This window comes from Mesoplodon mirus (assembly GCF_964341445.2).
Source record: "Mesoplodon mirus genome assembly, chromosome: 3".
NCBI lineage: Eukaryota > Metazoa > Chordata > Mammalia > Artiodactyla > Ziphiidae > Mesoplodon > Mesoplodon mirus.
The window spans coordinates 120,723,581-120,740,525 of NC_138978.1; the positions used below are offsets into that span (position 1 = coordinate 120,723,581).

Here is a 16,945-nt window from a genome sequence, read left to right on the forward strand (position 1 = left end):
GCCAGTCTACCAAAAGACAGCAGCTGCACAGAGGACCCAAGGCTCTTTATTAGAGTCTGAAGAAGAGGTGGCCCCAACCTTCAAGTTTAAGACAAGGAGGGGAGAAGCAGCTCTCCCCAGACTCAATACCAATAGACTTTCTTATGTCTCCGAGTCTCCTGGATCCCCATCGCCTCCATCACCTCCTCCTCCAGTGTCTTTAGACTGGGCACATAGGTTTTTTCTAGAGCATCTTCCACTGATGTGTCTTTGGGGCCATCTATTGAGCCAGAGAAAAGAAGATGGGTGGGAGGGGGCTTCTTAACATCCCTTACTCCCACTCCCACTCCTCCCACCCCACCCCCCTTCTTGCCGCCTCACCCAGCCTCACCAATCCATGTTTCAGGGACGATGCCATCAGCTCTGGGAAATTCAGGTTTAGGGATAATTCTTCCTGATGTTGTGGAGACTCGTACCCGCTCTCCTGCCTCAGTGAATCTCCACTCCACCTCAGTGGGTTTCCTAGGGGATAGAAGAAGTGAGGCCAGCCAGGGAGTTAGTTCTCCCTCCTATGTTCCAACCCGAAAGTCAATGACTAAAAACACTAAGGTCACCATCTTGTTTCTCTGCCACCCCTACACTGGGGTTTCCTATGGGGGGTCATGTCCATGAGATGGCCCCTCTCAATTTCCAGCACATCCAACCCACCATTCCCTTTGGATAAATATGGTCAACAGCTGTGTGGACTCAGAGGGCAAGAAACCCTCTGACCAGAGCCCCATGTGCTTACCTGTCCACAGGATCCACAAGTTTGACCTGGTTGTGGAGCAAGGGTGCTTCACTGGGGATCATAGTTCCCCGGTAATCCACGGTCTTGCCAACATAGCGGTAATGCTGTCCAAAAGAGGAGGGGGCTATCAGAACCCAGGAGGTGAGAAGGGGGCTTGTCTACCACAACTCAGAGCATTCAGCCCAAGTTGAAAAGTAGAAGGTTCAGTTGTCTCACCGTCCCCTCAGCCAGTCTCTCGCCTCCCTGTGCTGCTCTTAATGGACAGGGACGGATGGCACAGGCTTCCTGAGCATCGCCATCCTCACTCTTCACTTACTGTATTCAGCCCCTCCACGACCACCCAGTTTCGCTGCCGGATCACTTGAACCACTTTGCCTTGCTTCCCAGCGTCCTTGCCTTCTAGGATCTCTACCTGTGGGAAGAGATGACCATCAGGGAGGGAGATCCTTGCCCAGGAGCACCCCGCCACCCTACCCCATCTGAGATTCTCACCCTGTCCCCACAGAACAGATGCCAGTCTTCATCAGAGATAGGTTCCACAGCCACCCGGCGCCGCCTAGTCCCTGGAGGGTTCTTCTTCTTGTCTGACAAGGAGCCTGGGCGGCTCATCCCATAGCGGTAATTGGGAGGCAGAGTGACCTTGGATGCCAAGGCCAGCAGAGCAGAGAGCCGCATGGCTGGAGGCTATGAGAAATCCCCTGGCCGGTGAAAGACCCAGAAATCTTCCTAGTCAGCTCTGGAGTAGGACAGAAAGAAGGGGGCAAAGAAACAAGGGAAGCAACATTTTCTTAAGCACTTACTTCATGGCTCAATGGACTTGATCTTAATGAATCCTCACAAGATATTATCTTTGCTTTACAGATGACGATAGAGACTCAGAGAAGTTAAGTGACTTGTCAATGGTCATAAGGCTACCATGTGGGAGAATCAGCATTCAAAGCCACATATATCTGACTTCAAAGTCCAAAAATTCATTGAGGCCAGGGATCATGTTATCTAGATCACCCTTGAATCCAGCAGATCCCAGTAGGGCTTGGCATGTAGTAGGTACTCAATAAAAAGTTATTTAATAAATGCACCAACAGCAAGATGGAAAGAAAACAAGTAATGGACAAAACACTGGCGTAAAGCCAAAAAGCAGGCAGTTATAAGGTAAAACAAACAGGTGGCAGAGTTAAAAACTGGGATTAAAATGTCCCTACAAAATGTCCAATTCCTAATCTCAATCAGGAAATAACCACTTCTCCGTAAGATAGTTTCTTTTCTAAAGGAAAAGGACCCAGAGCCAGACTCTAGGATTATAGGGTCCTACTTCCAAACTAAGTATGTACTCTAAGCCTCCCAATTTTGGATAATGGACTAAACCAATGGGGCGGTGAGACAACTGAGGGCAAAAATAATAAGTGCTTCAGTTTGCTGAGCAGTTACCATGCTAAGTGCTTTGCTGTCTCATCTCATTTAAGCCCAAGGACAACTGATGAAGGAGGTACCATTAACCTTGTTTCATAGCTAAGAATAAAGCCTAACTTCAAAGCACAATTAAAGTGCACTCTAATGACATTAAAAGCTCTGGACTGGGAACCAGACGACCTGGGTTCTAGTCCCCGCTCCACCATCAACTTATTCTGTGACTCTAGGCAACTTGACTTATGAGCTTCAGTTTCATCAGCCATAAAACTTTACAGGGTTGTTTCTGTCATTTGAGTTATTTTTAACATTTTAACAAAGCAAGGTACAGAATCATGTGGATAGTATTATCCTTTTTTGGGTAAATTAAAAAAAAATATTCTATCACAGACATAAATATTTACAAGAAGGCAACAGGGAACAAATAAAGTACTTGTTTTGGAGATGAGGAAGTCTGGGAGGGCTATTACTTTCTATCTTGTTCCTTTCCATAACGTTTGCATTTTCTAACCACGTACCTTTAAAATAATACATCAACTGGTTTATCTGAACAGTGAGATATCAGGTCATTTTTCTTCTCTATACTTCTCAATATGGAAAAGACCTAATATTATTTTTAATTAATGCTGGATGAATGTTAAGGGCCTTGGTGTTCCCATTCAGAATCAAAAAATGCTTAGGGAGCACTACTATGTGACGGGTCTAATGCTGGGAACTTCACTATTCCCAGCATTTGATCTTCACACTGCTCTCCGCGGGAGGTTGACAGGAGACGAGAAAACCAAGGTCCTGAGAGCTGGTGACTTGCCCTAGTTCATATGACTTGATAGAAGCAGAATTCTCTGGCGGCCCAGTGGTTAAGACTCTGCGCTTCCACTGAAGGACTGTAGGGGGCACGGGTTCCAACCCTGGTGGGGGAACTAAGATTCCGCAGGCCGCGCAGAGCGGCCAAAAAAAAAAAAAAAAAAAAAATCTTAAGACCCGAGACTCCTGCGTGATTGCTGCAAGACGTCCCTTAACCTCAGCTATTCAAGATCTGAAGCTCTGGGAGGAGATCCCAGAAGCCAGCCCCCTAGATGTTTTCCTTTTTTCCCTCCAAACCCTGGAGAGGCTGGTGCCCTTCCGCAGTGGGGCTTTCATGGCGCGCTCTGGGGCGCCGTGCTAGGTAGTGAGGTAGAGCGTCTGCTCCCTCAGACCCCGGCTCCAAAGGCCCCGCCGGCCCCATCTTAGGTACGGGTGATGTCCATCCCCCAGCAGTCTTCAGCAACCACCCGCTCCGAGCTTCCGAAGCAGGGAGACCCCGGACGAGGCGACTGAGCCATGCCAGGGTAAAGGAAGGCTCTTCCCGCTCCCGCTCCCGGACCAGCCCAGAGCTGCCAAAACCTCCGGGCCAAGCAGTTCTCACCTCCGCTTCCCGTTGAGCCCCGGAGCCTCCGCCAGTCCCTTCTGCACGTGGGACCTAAGCCCTGCCCCACCGCGTCCCCCGGCTTTCTGGGAAAAGTAGTCTAATGGTACAATGGATGCGCAACAACGATAATCTAGCCTCTCTGCATGCTGGGAGTTGTAGTCCGCTGCTGCAAAGCAAGCGAGAAACAGGAAATTTGGCCTTGTAGGAAATCAAGGAAGCCTAAGAGCACCGTGAAGCACGTCGGGAGTTGAAGGCAAAGCGGAATATGCTATCGCGCCTGGCACATTCCTGCACGTGCTCTGCGTGGAGGCCGCTGGGAATTGTAGTTACTAGAGACGACGGCTCCATTTTCTAGGTGATTGCGGCTTCTTCAAAGCAGAGGGCCTCCCTTTCTAGTGAGGCTACAGTCAATACTCTGCCCGCCCGCCCTCTGCTGGAGGGAGCCAAGGCAGATGAAGAAAGTGTCATAGGCTTTCTAAACTAAGGGATGAAACGTGGGCTCTTCCAATGCCAGTCGATGATCTAGTCACAAAATGTCAGACTGAAAGAAACCTCAGAGAGGATCTAATCCAGCCATTCCACTTAATTCAGGAGTATTGGGAGGATTCCATGCTATCAACCTCCCCGACCCTCATCACGTTATCAGTAGCGGGCATCCCTGGCTTTGCCCTTGAGGGTCAAAGTTGTTTCTACAACCAGCCCCAACACCCTAACTTCCCTGGCCATCGTGAGCTGTGACTGATACTGTCACCTCTCACAACCTACTTCTTCTTTTAATATTTATTTATTTATTTTGGTTGCACCGTGTCTCAGTTGCAGCACGTGGGATCTTCGTTGAGGCATGCGGAGTTCTTAGTTGTGGCATGCCTGCGGGATCTAGTTCCCTGACCAGGGATCGAACCCAGGTCCCCTGCATTGGGAACAGGGAGTCTTTCCCATTGGACCATCAGGGAAGTCCCACACCCTACTTCTTGTGCGAACTTTAAAAAAAACTTTCCCAGGTGCTTATGGGGGAAACTGTGTTAAACAGTGGCTGGGCAGAAGTAGAATACTGGGCACAGTATTCTGTGACTTTGCCCTCATGTAGAATTTTAGATATCTCTAACAGACTGAGAATGGAGAAGGCTGGCACACTTTACCTCAATCTGAAAAGTGGATTTGGAAATCATTTGCATTCCCTTTCCCATTCCCCTGCACCATCAGTTAACCAATACACCCCCAAAGAATCAGTCAAAATCCAATGTAGTAATCAATGGGTTTTATTTTCCTAGAACTGAAATCATCTACGGTTCTCAGAGCTAAACTTCCAAAGCTACAGTCAGCAATTTTTCATCAGAGCCCAAGGGAGGGGGGCAAGGGTGAAAGAGACAAGAGACGGAAGAGCCAAATAGACCACTAGAAAGAGGTTGGGAGAGGGCGCTTATTTCCCTCTGGCCTCTCAGTGGGTTACAAATTGGATCTGGTGACAACACTGAGGGGACCAGGTGAGGGTATGTGGATGAGAAATGACACCAGAAGGAACACCAAAGCCCCAACTACAACAAGAAAAGTCATCAAGCCCCAAACAGAACGGGAGCCTCCAAGTGCACCTCAGAAATGGGGGCAACAGTGGGGAAGAAAGGAGCAGAGTGGGGAGCACACAAAGGGATGGGGGGGTCTTTAAAATTTTTTTTTTGCAATTTTCTTTTATTAAAAACATTTCCTAAAAAATGTGTTTTTTCCTTTATGTCTGGGTGACGTATATGACTGTAGGCTGGCCTTGAGCACTGTGGGGAGAGGGAAAAGGGCAGCTAAGGGTCTCCCCAGGGCATCCCATCTCTGGCCTGAGGTCTAAAGGTGGATGGATACTCCTCAACACTCCCATCCGAGCTGGGTGAAGTCAACCCTTCAGATCTCAGGTCCTTGACCCAAAGAACTTGGAAGACCCCAAATCTTTTGATGATAAACTGTAACTCCCATAACACCTAGGGTTGGCGTAAGAGAATGGGCATTGTCAACCATCAAGGATTTATGGAAGGGAGCCCCTCTCCCACAAGCTGTCCCACTTTCCCTGAATCCAGGTAGCTGGGAGAACAGGTGTGGGAGGAAGGGACAGGATGCCATCCTCTTGCCCACTCCCCCAACCCAATTTGAAGATTGCCCCTCCCAGGCCCCAGAAGCCCACCGTGCTACTTATTCTCCATCCCTTCCACTCATAGCCCTGATCCCAACCAACCCAGAGGTCTAGAATGCCCGGGGAAGGGTGAGAGGGGTGTCAGAAGATGGAAATAGCCAGTCCAGGCCCTAACAAATACACTGGGAAACAGCTCCAGGCAGGGAGGGACACAGTGGCCTCATCTCATCCCACAGAGCAGAAGACATGGACCTGACTCAGGTCACAGGGGTGTGGGGACATGGAGGTGAGGGCCAGGTGGCCTGCCCCATCTGGGTCAATCACCAGGGTCTGAGCTCAGAAGGGGGAGAGTGAGTGGAAGAGGAGAGTGGGTTGGGGTGGGGAAGGGGTTCCCAGTTTGCAGGCCATGGCCAGTTTCCCCAGTAGCACCCAGACAGCAGCAGGAACGGGGCGGGGGCTCCTCTTGAAACATTGGTGGCTACAGGCTGCGGGGGAGGGTTGGAGGGGAGAAGGGTTAATGGTGTGGCCTTGGCCTGGCCGGGCCCCAGCCAGTGCCGGCCTCCTGGGAGAGCCCACCCTGCCTCCCTGGAGGCTGACTGCTACAGGCCCTCCTCCTCCTCCTCCTCCTCTCAGCAGGTGGCTGGGCCCTCCCAGCCCAGCTGCCAAGGGGCAGGGGGCTCACTCACCTCTCATGATCTCTGATGCCCGGGGCCTCAGCATCTTCCTTGGCAGCCTCTTCCTCTTCTTCCTCCTCTTCTTCCTCCTGAGGAGGCCCCCGGCCAGAGCCCGGCTCAGAGGGGGTGCTGTTCTTCTCCGCCTCCACTGGAATGGGCCTCTCACCCTCCAAGGTGGCCCCTTCCTTCTCCTCCCCTTCGGGGTCTTCTGTCTCCTTGGGACGTTTGGGGGAGTCCTGGGCAGGGTTAGCAGAGATGAGGTGGGCTGAGGCTAGAGAGGGAGGACACCAGCCTCCCCCTCCTTTCCCCAGAGGCTCTCCTTCCTAGGCAGACCCACAGTCCTCCAGCCCTCTGCTAGCTGAGATGTCTCCTGTATCCCATCTTCTCAGCAAGGGACTCCCCAAGACTAGGGGCTGAGTCTGTCTCTCAGACGGGCACTCCCTGAAAAAGTCGTAACTTCCCTCCTCAGACTAGGAGCCTTGCTCCGGGGCCCCAGGTAGGGGGCAGTTACCTCCAGCAGGTCTCCCGCTCTCCTCTTCAGCGCCCCCTTCTCATTCTTCTCCTTGGTCGGCTCATCAATGACCAGCTTCCCTTCCTCATCACTGCTCCCTTCGGCATTCCCCTTCTTATCGCCATCACCCTCGGTGGCTTCGGGCTCAGGCTCTTCCACACAGCTCTTTTTCTGGGACGACTGCGGCGGAGACAGCAAAGGCTGAGTGGCACCAGCGACTGCCACGCTGGGCCCCCTCCCCAGACCCCTCCCTCGGCCACTCACTCCTTCCTTCTCCCACCGTTCCCCCGCCCCCACCCAGGTGCCCAGTCTCACAAGTGATTTGAGACCCACCTCTGTCGGATTAGCCCCGGGGTAAACCCACTGGCCGGGCAGGCAGGGCTCTGTGCAGGAGGGGGGAGGGCTGGAGCAGGAGGCAAAACCTCGGGTCAACTTCTCCCAGAGGGAGCTGGGACCCTTTCCCCGCCAACCCCCGCCCCCCACCCTCCCGCCTCATCCTGCCCGGCTCACGAGCACCTCCTCCTGGAAGCCTTTGTGGAAAGAGTTAAGGCCACATCCTATACTCACACTGGGCCTGCCAAAGGCCTGTCCCCACTTACCGCCTCCATCCTGTTCCTGCCCCCCCAAGCGCTGTCTAACAGGTGGCCCCTGACCACAGCTACATCACACACCCGGAACCCCTTCCCCTCTGCAGGAAGCCTCCCCCAACCCCCCACCCCACGAGCTCCTACTCTGAAAGCCCTGGTGTTGGTGTCTGAGCCCCCGGTTCCTGAAGCATCACATGTGGGCCCAGGGGCTCCCGGCACCTATGGCCACACCCGCTTTCCAGGAGGTCTCTGGGGCGGATGGCAGCTCACCTGGTAGCCAGAAGCCTTGACGGTAGGGTTGTTCTCGATCTCCCACAGCCCCTCGCTGAACCCTTTCCGTTTGTTGGGCTTGCCAAACTTCTCCTTGGACTCCTCGTAAGGGAAGAGGTCTTTGGGGCCCAGGAATGCCCTGGTGAGAGATGGGAGACTGTGCTCTCGAGTCCCTCACTGCATCTGAGCTGCGCAGCCCGATAGGGAAGGCGTGCCGTCACCACTGCTCTTTCCCCAAAGTGGTCCCCCCGTGGCCCTCCCCACCTCTGCCCCCTCACTCACGTCTCGTGGGTCCCGAAAAAAAAGACTTGGTATTTGTTGGCTGTTGATTTCACGGCAGCCTCAGGCATCTCGTCAATCTGAGAGTAAGATGAGTAAAGTGAGCGTGAGCTGGAGTCTTGAGGTCATGAATTTGGGGCCGGAGGGTAGGGGTTAAGGGGCTGATCTCTAAGGCACATCTGTGAAAAACCAGACTGAGAGGGACCCAGGAGTTCACCAAAGGGGTTTCTGAACCATTTTTAGCAGTGTGACTTTGTTCAAAAGAAGTCAGGCATAAAAGCCCAGTAGAATCCCCGCCTCTCTTTCACAAACCAAACAGCGTCCATAAACAGTTCCTGCCCATAAAGCTCCATGTCTTTGCCATCACCCTGGTCCAACCACTGTCCCCTCTTGCCTGGACTGAAACCACAGCCTCCCTCTCTTCTCTCAGTCCCCATTCTTGCCCCACTACAACCCATTCTCCACACTGCAGCCAGAGGGGGCCTTTCCAAGTGCGGGTCTGAGCATTCCATTCCCCCTGCTAGAAACCTTTCGGTGGCTTTTCAGGACTCTAGGGCCCTCCTGTTCACCATTCTCCGTAATGTCAAGGTCTGAATTCCAATGCCGCCAACAGTATTTGTATGGGTTTGGGCAACTGAGAGAACCTCAATTTTCTCAACTGTAAAATGGAGATGGTCACAGTACTTAAGCCATAGCGTTGTAAGGATTAAATGACCATAAGGTAGTACGTCCCGCATATGTGTCTGCTATCATCATCCTCTCCCCAGTACGCTGCCCTTCTGCTCTCTGCTCCAGCCACACTGACCTTTCAGTCAGTGTGGTCTCCTATACTAACTAGTCTCCTATACTAACTCCTGATCAGCCTTCCAACCTCAGCCCCATCTTCACTTCCTCCAGAAAGCTTCCCCATCTCTCCCAACCTGGTCGGCTTCCCAGATAAAACTCTCAGCACCTCTCCTTCACAGTGCTTTTCACAATTCCAGTTTTACAGTTCTTCATGTTACCATCTGATTAATGTCTACATGGACTATACCTGCCCCGAGAACAGAGAGGTCTCTTTATAAGTCCAGCACAGTCTAGCACCCAGTGAGTGCACAGTGAAGATATGCTGAATGACTCTATCAAACAGACAAAAGCAGCCTGCTCTGACTGAAGTGCAGAGGTGAGGCCAAGGGGCTGCCTATTCAATATCCCCCATCAGTAGCAGCTCCAAAAGACTTCTGGGGAACTCTGTGAAAGTCATGTGATGTAGTCAGACTCTCTCATTTTACAGACAAGGAAACTGAGGCCCAGAAGAGAAAAGTGATTTGCCCAAGATGACAGGACAAGTTAGTGAGGGCCAGATTTCAGAACTAGAGCTCCTGACTTGATCCTCTGCCTCAAATGTCCTGGGGGCACAAGGGATGCTGTGGTGGAGAAGGTGCAGAGGTCTGAGGTCAGGGAAATGGTGAGAGGCAGTGGCCCAGATAGCCTCTCCCAGATCAGGCCCTGGAAGCCCAGGCCAAGCTGAGCTGGGGGCGGGGGGGAGGGGGTGTGGGGGACGGGGGAAGAGGACTACAACTCCCAGCAACACTTGCAGCAGCCCTAGCGGCCGGGCTTCCCACCGGACAGAGGCCAGGTGGCCATGTTGGCTGGGGCCCGGGGTGCAGATAGGAAAGAGACAGACAGGCCAAGGCAGTGATTAAACACACAGAGACTAGGACAGAGTGCCTGACTGGGGGCCTGGGGAGACAGGGAGGCTAGGTGGATGGAAATAAGCTGAGACACACCCAGGAGATGGGATGGAACCTGAGCAAGAATCTGAGGGGCATCTTGCTCCAGACATGGAGTCTTCAAGCTCCTGAGCACCTCCCCCCTTGCCCTGTGGCCTCTGGGGACAGAGGTCCAGCCCCTCCCCCCCAGGAAGGCCCAGCACAAACTGGGCCCTCCCCACAACCGGGAGACACTGGGGTGTGAGAGCTGGGGGTGGAAAGGCACGCTGTCCCCCACCCCAGCTCAATCCCCATCGCCATGACAACCCAACCCCGCCCCCGGGGCCACTCAGCAACCAGGAATGTGACTGCCCCTCCCCCCAGGCCCTCTCTCCAGATTGGGGAGGAGGGGACACTAACACACACCCCACCCCCAAGCCTGGAGTCTGGCACCTGGGTCCCTGGCTGTGCCTGAAACCAGAGCTAGGGCTGAGGGCTGGGGGCCCTTCTCAGGAAGGCAGAGCTGGGGTGTGGGCAAAGGAGGAGCCAGTCCTCTGCCAGGATACCTGGGTCCTGTTGCTAGTGCCCCACCCTCCTCTCAGAGGGGGAAGCAAAAAATAAAATGAGGGGCTCCAGGGCTTAGAGATCCCAGGAGACAGGCATAGGACAATAATAGCAAAAGCTCTTTCCTAGGCCTCTTCTTGGTGGATCTTTGTGCACCAGGAAAGAGGGCGGCGGGGCGGTGGGGGGGGCGGGGTGGAATATCTAAGGGTCCCAGCTGGGAACTACTTTGGGCTCTGCATTTTCAGTGCCACACTTGAGCCAAGACGTTAACAGGCTTGTAGGAAACATGTGATGAAAAGGGAGAAACTGCGGCTCAGGAAAGGGGTGGTGGTGAGTGAAGGGGTCAGAAACAGGAGACATGAGGTCCTCTCAAGGACCTCAGACCAGGCAAAGCAGCGCTCTGCCCATCAGTCTCTTTCCCGTGGGAAGCAAACTCAAAGAGAGGTAGCTGAACGCTGTGACAGGGGATCCAGGAGGCCACCAGCTGCCCAGCCTCAGGGGCGGGGGAGAAACCAAAGAATGGATGGGAATTAAAAATAGACAGAACGGGACACACCAGATATACCCACCCTGCTGACTTCTAGCCAGATAAAGGGTAGGTCGAGAGGAAAGAGGGAGGCCAGGGGCCTGGGCAGATGGGCATCTACCCCCAAAGCCACCCCAATCCCACCTCACCTCGAGTGCAGGCACCTGTGGGGGAAGGGCCAGGAGAGGTGTGCTCCTTTTACTTAATGGAATTCCCAACCCCTCACCCCAAAAAGGGGAGACACTCCTTCTCTAGTGGACCCTTCATCCTTCAAGCCACAAAGGAAATGTCTTTCTGCATTTGGAAGTGAAGGGAGGTTCTTCGTCGACGACGTAGAGGATATGAGGTCTCAGGGGAGGCCTGTACTCCCAATACAGACATGTGTCTCCCAGGCGGTGCCTTTATATCCAGGTTGTGACTCAGAACAAGTGAGTCAAAGCTAAGTGGGTCAGGGTGGGGCCAGATGAGTGCTGGGTACCCCACTGCACCTCCTCCACTGGCCAAGAGGGGAGCGGGCTCTGCTACTTCTCAGCCATTCCAGGAATCCTGGCAAGTTACTCCCCCCCCAGCCCGGCCCGGGGCTCATCCACTCCCACCCCACCCCCACCCCCACCCCCGCCCTCTGCCCTCTGCCTGTGCCTCATTCCATCACACAGGCCTCAGCACAAGAAGTCCCATCCTCTCAGAGCCCAGGACACCTTCTAAGGCCTGAAGTACCCAGGTGAGGAGTGGGGAGAGAGGACGGAACACCTCTCCCCCAGCCTCATACCAAATCCAGGCCCGGGGTGCCAGCTCAGCACATAGAAAGGCAGCAGAGAAGGCTAAGCCCACCCTGACTGCAAGCCAGCGTTCTGACCACCACACCCAAGGCCCAGGCCCAACCTGACCCGCGAACCATAAAATGTGGGGCAGGAGACAGTTGGGGCCAGGAAAGTGTGGCAAGCCCAAGGGGCAGAAAAAAGAAGGTGGTGCCTGGATGTGGGGGAAGGGCAGAGGGAGGACAGATGGGCGAGGCCCTCTGGCTGCTCAGGTTTTCTGGGACTGTGAAACAGGAAGTGGAGAAAGGAGGAAGGAACCTAAGGGGGAAAATCCCTGAGTCTTGGAGGTTAATTGTTAAGTGCTTGGAGATCCCCCAGGAAGTCAGGCAGGAGGAAGAGGAAAGGAGAAGGTTAAGATGGAGTCACACCATCCTTCCAGGCAGGTCTTGCTTACCACGTGGTCCCTCTGGCTGAACTCCCCAACACTGGGCTGTTCCAGTCTCACCCAGAGTCAGCCATCCTCCCCAGAAGCAGGGGCTGAGGAAGGAAAGCCCACACAGTGGCCTTCACCATGGCTGAGGACTCTGGTTGCCTATTAGATGGAACAGTCAGCAAGGCCCCCCTCCTCCTCCTCCATCTCAGGAGGAGCCAGGCCCCCCTTCAGGCTCTGCCACTCACAAGACTAAGACAGCACCCAAGGATGGTGAGGAGACTCAGATTTGTCTGCTCTTTTGGTGCTCAAAGGAGAATGTGTTAGGAAGATAACGACCTTGGGTGTACCAGTCCCTCCAATTTTCAGAATCAAGACCCAGAGCACAGGCAAAGGGTGGGGTCCTATCTCTTTGGGATCCAGTCTGATCTCCCTCCCCCAACCCGAACTTTATCTAAAGGGCCCAGGCCTCAACAGAGCAAGAGACTGCCTCCCTGTCCCACCCTTCTGTCCTGGAGGCCTAGGGTGAACAGAGGAAATGGACAGCATCCCCAGTCCCAGGCACTGCCCTCACTCCAAAGGCTACCAGAAACCTGAAGGTCTTCTTCACAGGGGCCAATGTGGGTCTGCATGGGCCCCCCTTTCTCTCTTCCCTGCAGCCTGAAGGGGTTCCCTACAACCCCCATTCCAGCTGAGCCCCCTCCCCAGTCTCTGGACTTTGTCCCACCCCCAGGAGGTAGGAGCAGTAGAGACCTGTGTTCAGTTCTTGCCCTGCCCACCAGGACCTTGGCATCTGGACCAAGAAGCCAGATGGATCAAAGGTGCAGGGTAAAGTACATGAGTGTTCGCACACCACACACATACATGCACACACACGGCTGTCTGTGGCTGCTTCCTCACACTGCCCCCCACCCCCCAAACCCAAGTCCCCTAGGAGGCCCTGGAGGCTTGGGAGAGCCCTGCTGCACTCTGTACTTCACTCCCATTCCAGAGGCCAGACATCTAGAAGTTTCAGGGAACAAGGAGCTCAAGGCATATGGGATTAGGTATATTCCTCAGGAGAGGGTACTGAGTGAGGAAGGGTCTCCTGAACTTTCTCGGAGTGGCCCCAAAGTTGGTCTGGACACTCTTAACAGGACCCAAGGGAGCCTGGGGCAACTTCCCAAGCTCAGAACAGGGTCTGGCCCAGATGAAGACACAAACTCATGTGGAAAAGAGCAACCCACAGCCATAAGGCAGTTCTGCACTTGGCCCCCTTGCCCAGAAGACTCCCTCCCGCTACTCCTCTCTGCCCTTGGATTACACTCTACAGGAGTCCTATACTCTAGGGCCGATACCAAAGGCCTCTCTCTACACCAACGTTGAAATAAGGTGCCAGAGACACTGTGCCCTGTGACACCCCCAACCTCCTCCAGCACCCTCTGGCAACCTCCCTTACTCCTTACTTCATCTGTCTCAGTTCTTAGGGGAAACATGATGAATGCGCCAGGCTGGACATTTGGGCCCCACCCTCCCACCTGGCCAGGTGCTGGGGTGGGGGGGAGGGTGGGCGCCTCACATTGGCGGGCTGAATCAACCACATGGCAGACTGGGCCGTTCTGGCGGGAGAGGCTCAGAAATGGGGAGGAGAAGCAACTCGGGCTCCCCCCACCTCCACCGAGGCAGGGCAGTCTGGACCGGACTTCCCAATCCCAACAAGGGCTCTGCCACCTTCAGCCCCCAATCTGAGTCGGCAGCGTACGGAGAAATACTTTTGTGGGGCTGATGAGTGAAGGGTACTAGCCGGTAATGTCCAAGCTAGACGGATCCCCTCTTCTGCCGCCCCCCAACGATTCCTCGACCCTCCCAACTTCAGACCTCTTACGGATGCCCCAAACCAAAGTTTTCTAGAAGCGAACTCCGCCTCCATCTAGCCTTTCAGGGCTGAGATCCTTCTTAACCATCTAATGTAGGAAGAGGAGAGTTTGAACTGGGGGTAACAATCAGTGAAGAAACTGGGGGTCTCTAAGGGGGTCCCTGAAGGGGGTAGCCGTGGCGCCTGGGGGGGTGGGTGGGAGGAGTTACACTGCTGGCCCAAACCCAGGCAGCGCGCCCGAAACCGCTGGGAGTATGGGGGCTGGGGGCGGAACTGAGCACGCGGAGCCGGGGGCCGGGAAGTGACCGGCGCCCTCAGATCCCCACGCCGCGCACACGCCACCACGCGCGGACGCCGTGTGGCCAGGTGTTCGCCGCTGCCGCCACCACCCCCACCACCACCCCGCCTCCACCATTATATAACCGGCGGGTGGGCTTGAGTTGCTCGGGCAAGATTCGGGGACTCAGACGCCCCCCACCCCCACCCCCTCCGCGCGGAGCGCTCTTGCCCTCCCGGGTGTTATGCAACCCAAGTCTGGAGGTGGATAGGGGGCGGCGGGCCGCCCTGCTCACCCGGGCCGGCCAGTGTGGGTAGCCCTTCATCTTGGCGAACACCAGGTCCCCGCATTTGTACTCCTTCTGCCGGTTGGATCGCGACATGGCGGGGCTCCGGGCGCCCCGGGCTCCGCGCCGGGCCGGAAAGCGCGAGCCCAAGTTTGCGCGTGCGGCGGTGGCGGCGCCGCTCCGCTCCGGCCCTCGCGCGGCCCCCGCCTCGATGGTGGCCCCCGGCCCGGGCTCCGGCGCGGCCACGGCGTCTCCGCCCGCGCGCCGCACGGACGGGGCGGGCGCGGATCGGGGGCAACGCTCCGGCGCGATGGGTGCGCGCTCGTGCAGTTGTTTGTGTTTGAAATTCAATTGCTCCCTCCGCTGCGCGAGGCCTCTTCCTCCACCCCCCTCCCGGTCCCCACTCCTCCTCCTCCCTCCTCCCTTTCTCACTCCTCCTCCTCCCTCCTCCGCGCTCCCTCCCGCGGCGGTTTGATGAGTGCGGCTTCTTGACGCCCTGTGCCTGCCACTGCCCGACGCCCAACCTGGAGCCGCCTGGCGGTGCGCGGCGACACAGGCGTGAGGAGCCGATTGCCGAGCAAGCCGAGTAGGCTTTGTGTGCCCGCTGTCGGTGGGTGCCCGCCCGCCCGGGAGGAGCTGGCGCCCGGCAGGACGGAGCGGCCTGGCGCCCCTCCCCCGGCCCCGCGGGTCGCTCCCAACTGCGGCTTCGGCGCTGCCAACTGTCGACGTTTAGGCGCAGTGTCTCCCTGCCCTCGGCTCCATCCCTATCCACGAATGTTTGCTGAGCACCCTGTGCATGGCAGCGTGCTGGGCGCCGGGGCGAGGGCTGGGCACCGCGCCCCTGAGCGCACAGAGGTTTGGCCTGGACCTCGACGTGCTTACAGTCTGTGGGGTGGCTCCTGAAACGTCGGGGATTGCGCCCTACGACGGCCTTTGTGGAATTCGGTATCGAGGAAGCTTCGGAGGGGTTGTGGCACAAAGTGGCCACGTTCCATGTGCATTAGACAGGTCTCGGTTCTCTGCTACTTCCTGGCAAAAGAGATCTGGGCTTTACCACCAGTTAAGCCCTCAAAGATGAGCTCTGTTCTAGTGGGAAGAGACAGTAGAATGCCAGTAAATCCCAAACCATCGATAAAACGTGAAGTCACTAGCTCTCTTGGGGCGGTGAGAGTGGGGGAAAATCTGGGAAGGCTTCACAAAGTGGTGACTTTTGAGTTGGGCCTTAAAGGACGAATGTGATCCTGCCGGATTCCGGAGACTACATTTTAGACTAGGTTATATGTTAAGAACTGATAGAGCCCAAACTTGAATTCACGTCGCTTACCATTAAGCCAAACAAGACTTTGCCGTACTTACATCTTTGATTTACTGTCACTCTGTTGATCTTGGATTTGCCGAAATTCCAGACACCTATGGTAACTTAGAAATAAGCTATTTGGATCTTATAGTATGTCCAGATCCTTAAAATTTTGCAACAAAATATTCTATGTTTGAAGAGATAAAATATGTGTGTTTTTCTTCGCACAAGTTTCCTGATCCTGCTTCAAAGCATATGCAAAGTCTCCCTGAAAAAGAAGCACAGGATGAAGCCAAAAGGCTCAGATCCACATCCTACCCTGCTGTTCACTAGTCATGAGAACTTGGGCTACCCCCTGAACTTCTCCCTGAGCCTCAGTTTCTTCAGCTGTGAGATGGGATCACATTACTTTCCTGCCAACATCACAGACATGGAAGGGCTGCTTATCATTAGCCGAGGCCTGACCTTGCTCCCTGCAGACCTTCATATCAGTTGGTTGTCCTTATGTCCATGGCAATGCATTTCACAATTTTTGCCTTTATAAAATGTGGCCTCTCAGCATAATCCCACCTTGTGATGGGAGTCCTCTGGCCCTGTCCACAGGCACTCCAGGCCCCAGGCTGCTGGCACAGCAGGGCACTCTGCAAGGTCCTCATGCATGCCCTCAGCCACAGACTTGTCGATTTGTTTCAATAGCAAATCCAAACTTGTTGCAACAGAGCAGCTAGATCCCAGTTGGTGTTTACTCTACCATGCATTCCAGTTTGAAATGCAGTCAGTGTGATAGTCCAGATTCTGTCAGGCTAATACCCTTCTTTGTTGTTCTTATTGTTGTTAGGAGAGAATCTTGTCACAAGTTCTTAGAAATGTTTCAGTAAATCCAGTGTCACAATTGGTTTCCTTTTATTTAGTGTTCAGGCCAGTATTATAAGTATGCCGTTTCAGTGCAACAAACATGTTTTTTAAACTATTTTCCAATTTAGCACACCCCAATTTAGTTTAAACCAAAGACTCCTATCCATTTCTCCACTTTGTTGCATGGAGATGGCAATAAGGCTTCTTAAATTCTTTTGCAACAAATCTCTTGGGCCTGTCATTCAGTCCGCCATGCAGATGCTGGTTGCAATAAAACAACCAGGGTTCCCTTTGTTGCAATAATCTCCCAGGCCTTGGTTGCAATTTAATATCCAAGTTCTCCTTACAATAACATCATCAACCAATTCACAGCTGCCCCTAACAACCA

General features: G+C 54.5%; 2 protein-coding genes across 3 annotated transcripts; both read right to left on the bottom strand.

The window, feature by feature from the left end:
• Positions 1–26: 26 nt before the first annotated feature.
• On the bottom strand, positions 27–3,677 carry MRPL24 (mitochondrial ribosomal protein L24). The gene is made up of 6 exons (XM_082613742.1): positions 3,582–3,677; positions 1,262–1,505; positions 1,086–1,181; positions 770–873; positions 371–501; positions 27–259 (listed from the first exon to the last, which is right to left on the bottom strand). Exons 2-6 carry the CDS (start codon positions 1,442–1,444, stop codon positions 123–125), a joined length of 651 nt encoding a protein of 216 aa, XP_082469868.1. The 5' UTR covers positions 1,445–1,505; positions 3,582–3,677; the 3' UTR covers positions 27–122.
• A 1,148-nt stretch (positions 3,678–4,825) lies between these two features.
• Positions 4,826–14,798, bottom strand: HDGF (heparin binding growth factor). 2 transcript variants are annotated; one of them, XM_082614664.1, is made up of 6 exons: positions 14,415–14,798; positions 8,022–8,098; positions 7,740–7,878; positions 6,883–7,062; positions 6,384–6,607; positions 4,826–6,182 (listed from the first exon to the last, which is right to left on the bottom strand). In XM_082614664.1, exons 1-6 carry the CDS (start codon positions 14,499–14,501, stop codon positions 6,176–6,178), a joined length of 714 nt encoding a protein of 237 aa, XP_082470790.1. In that variant the 5' UTR covers positions 14,502–14,798; the 3' UTR covers positions 4,826–6,175. The 2 variants fall into 2 exon arrangements, with proteins under 2 accessions (XP_082470790.1, XP_082470791.1); XM_082614665.1 differs by lacking the exon at positions 14,415–14,798 and adding an exon at positions 10,949–11,088.
• Positions 14,799–16,945: the final 2,147 nt, after the last annotated feature.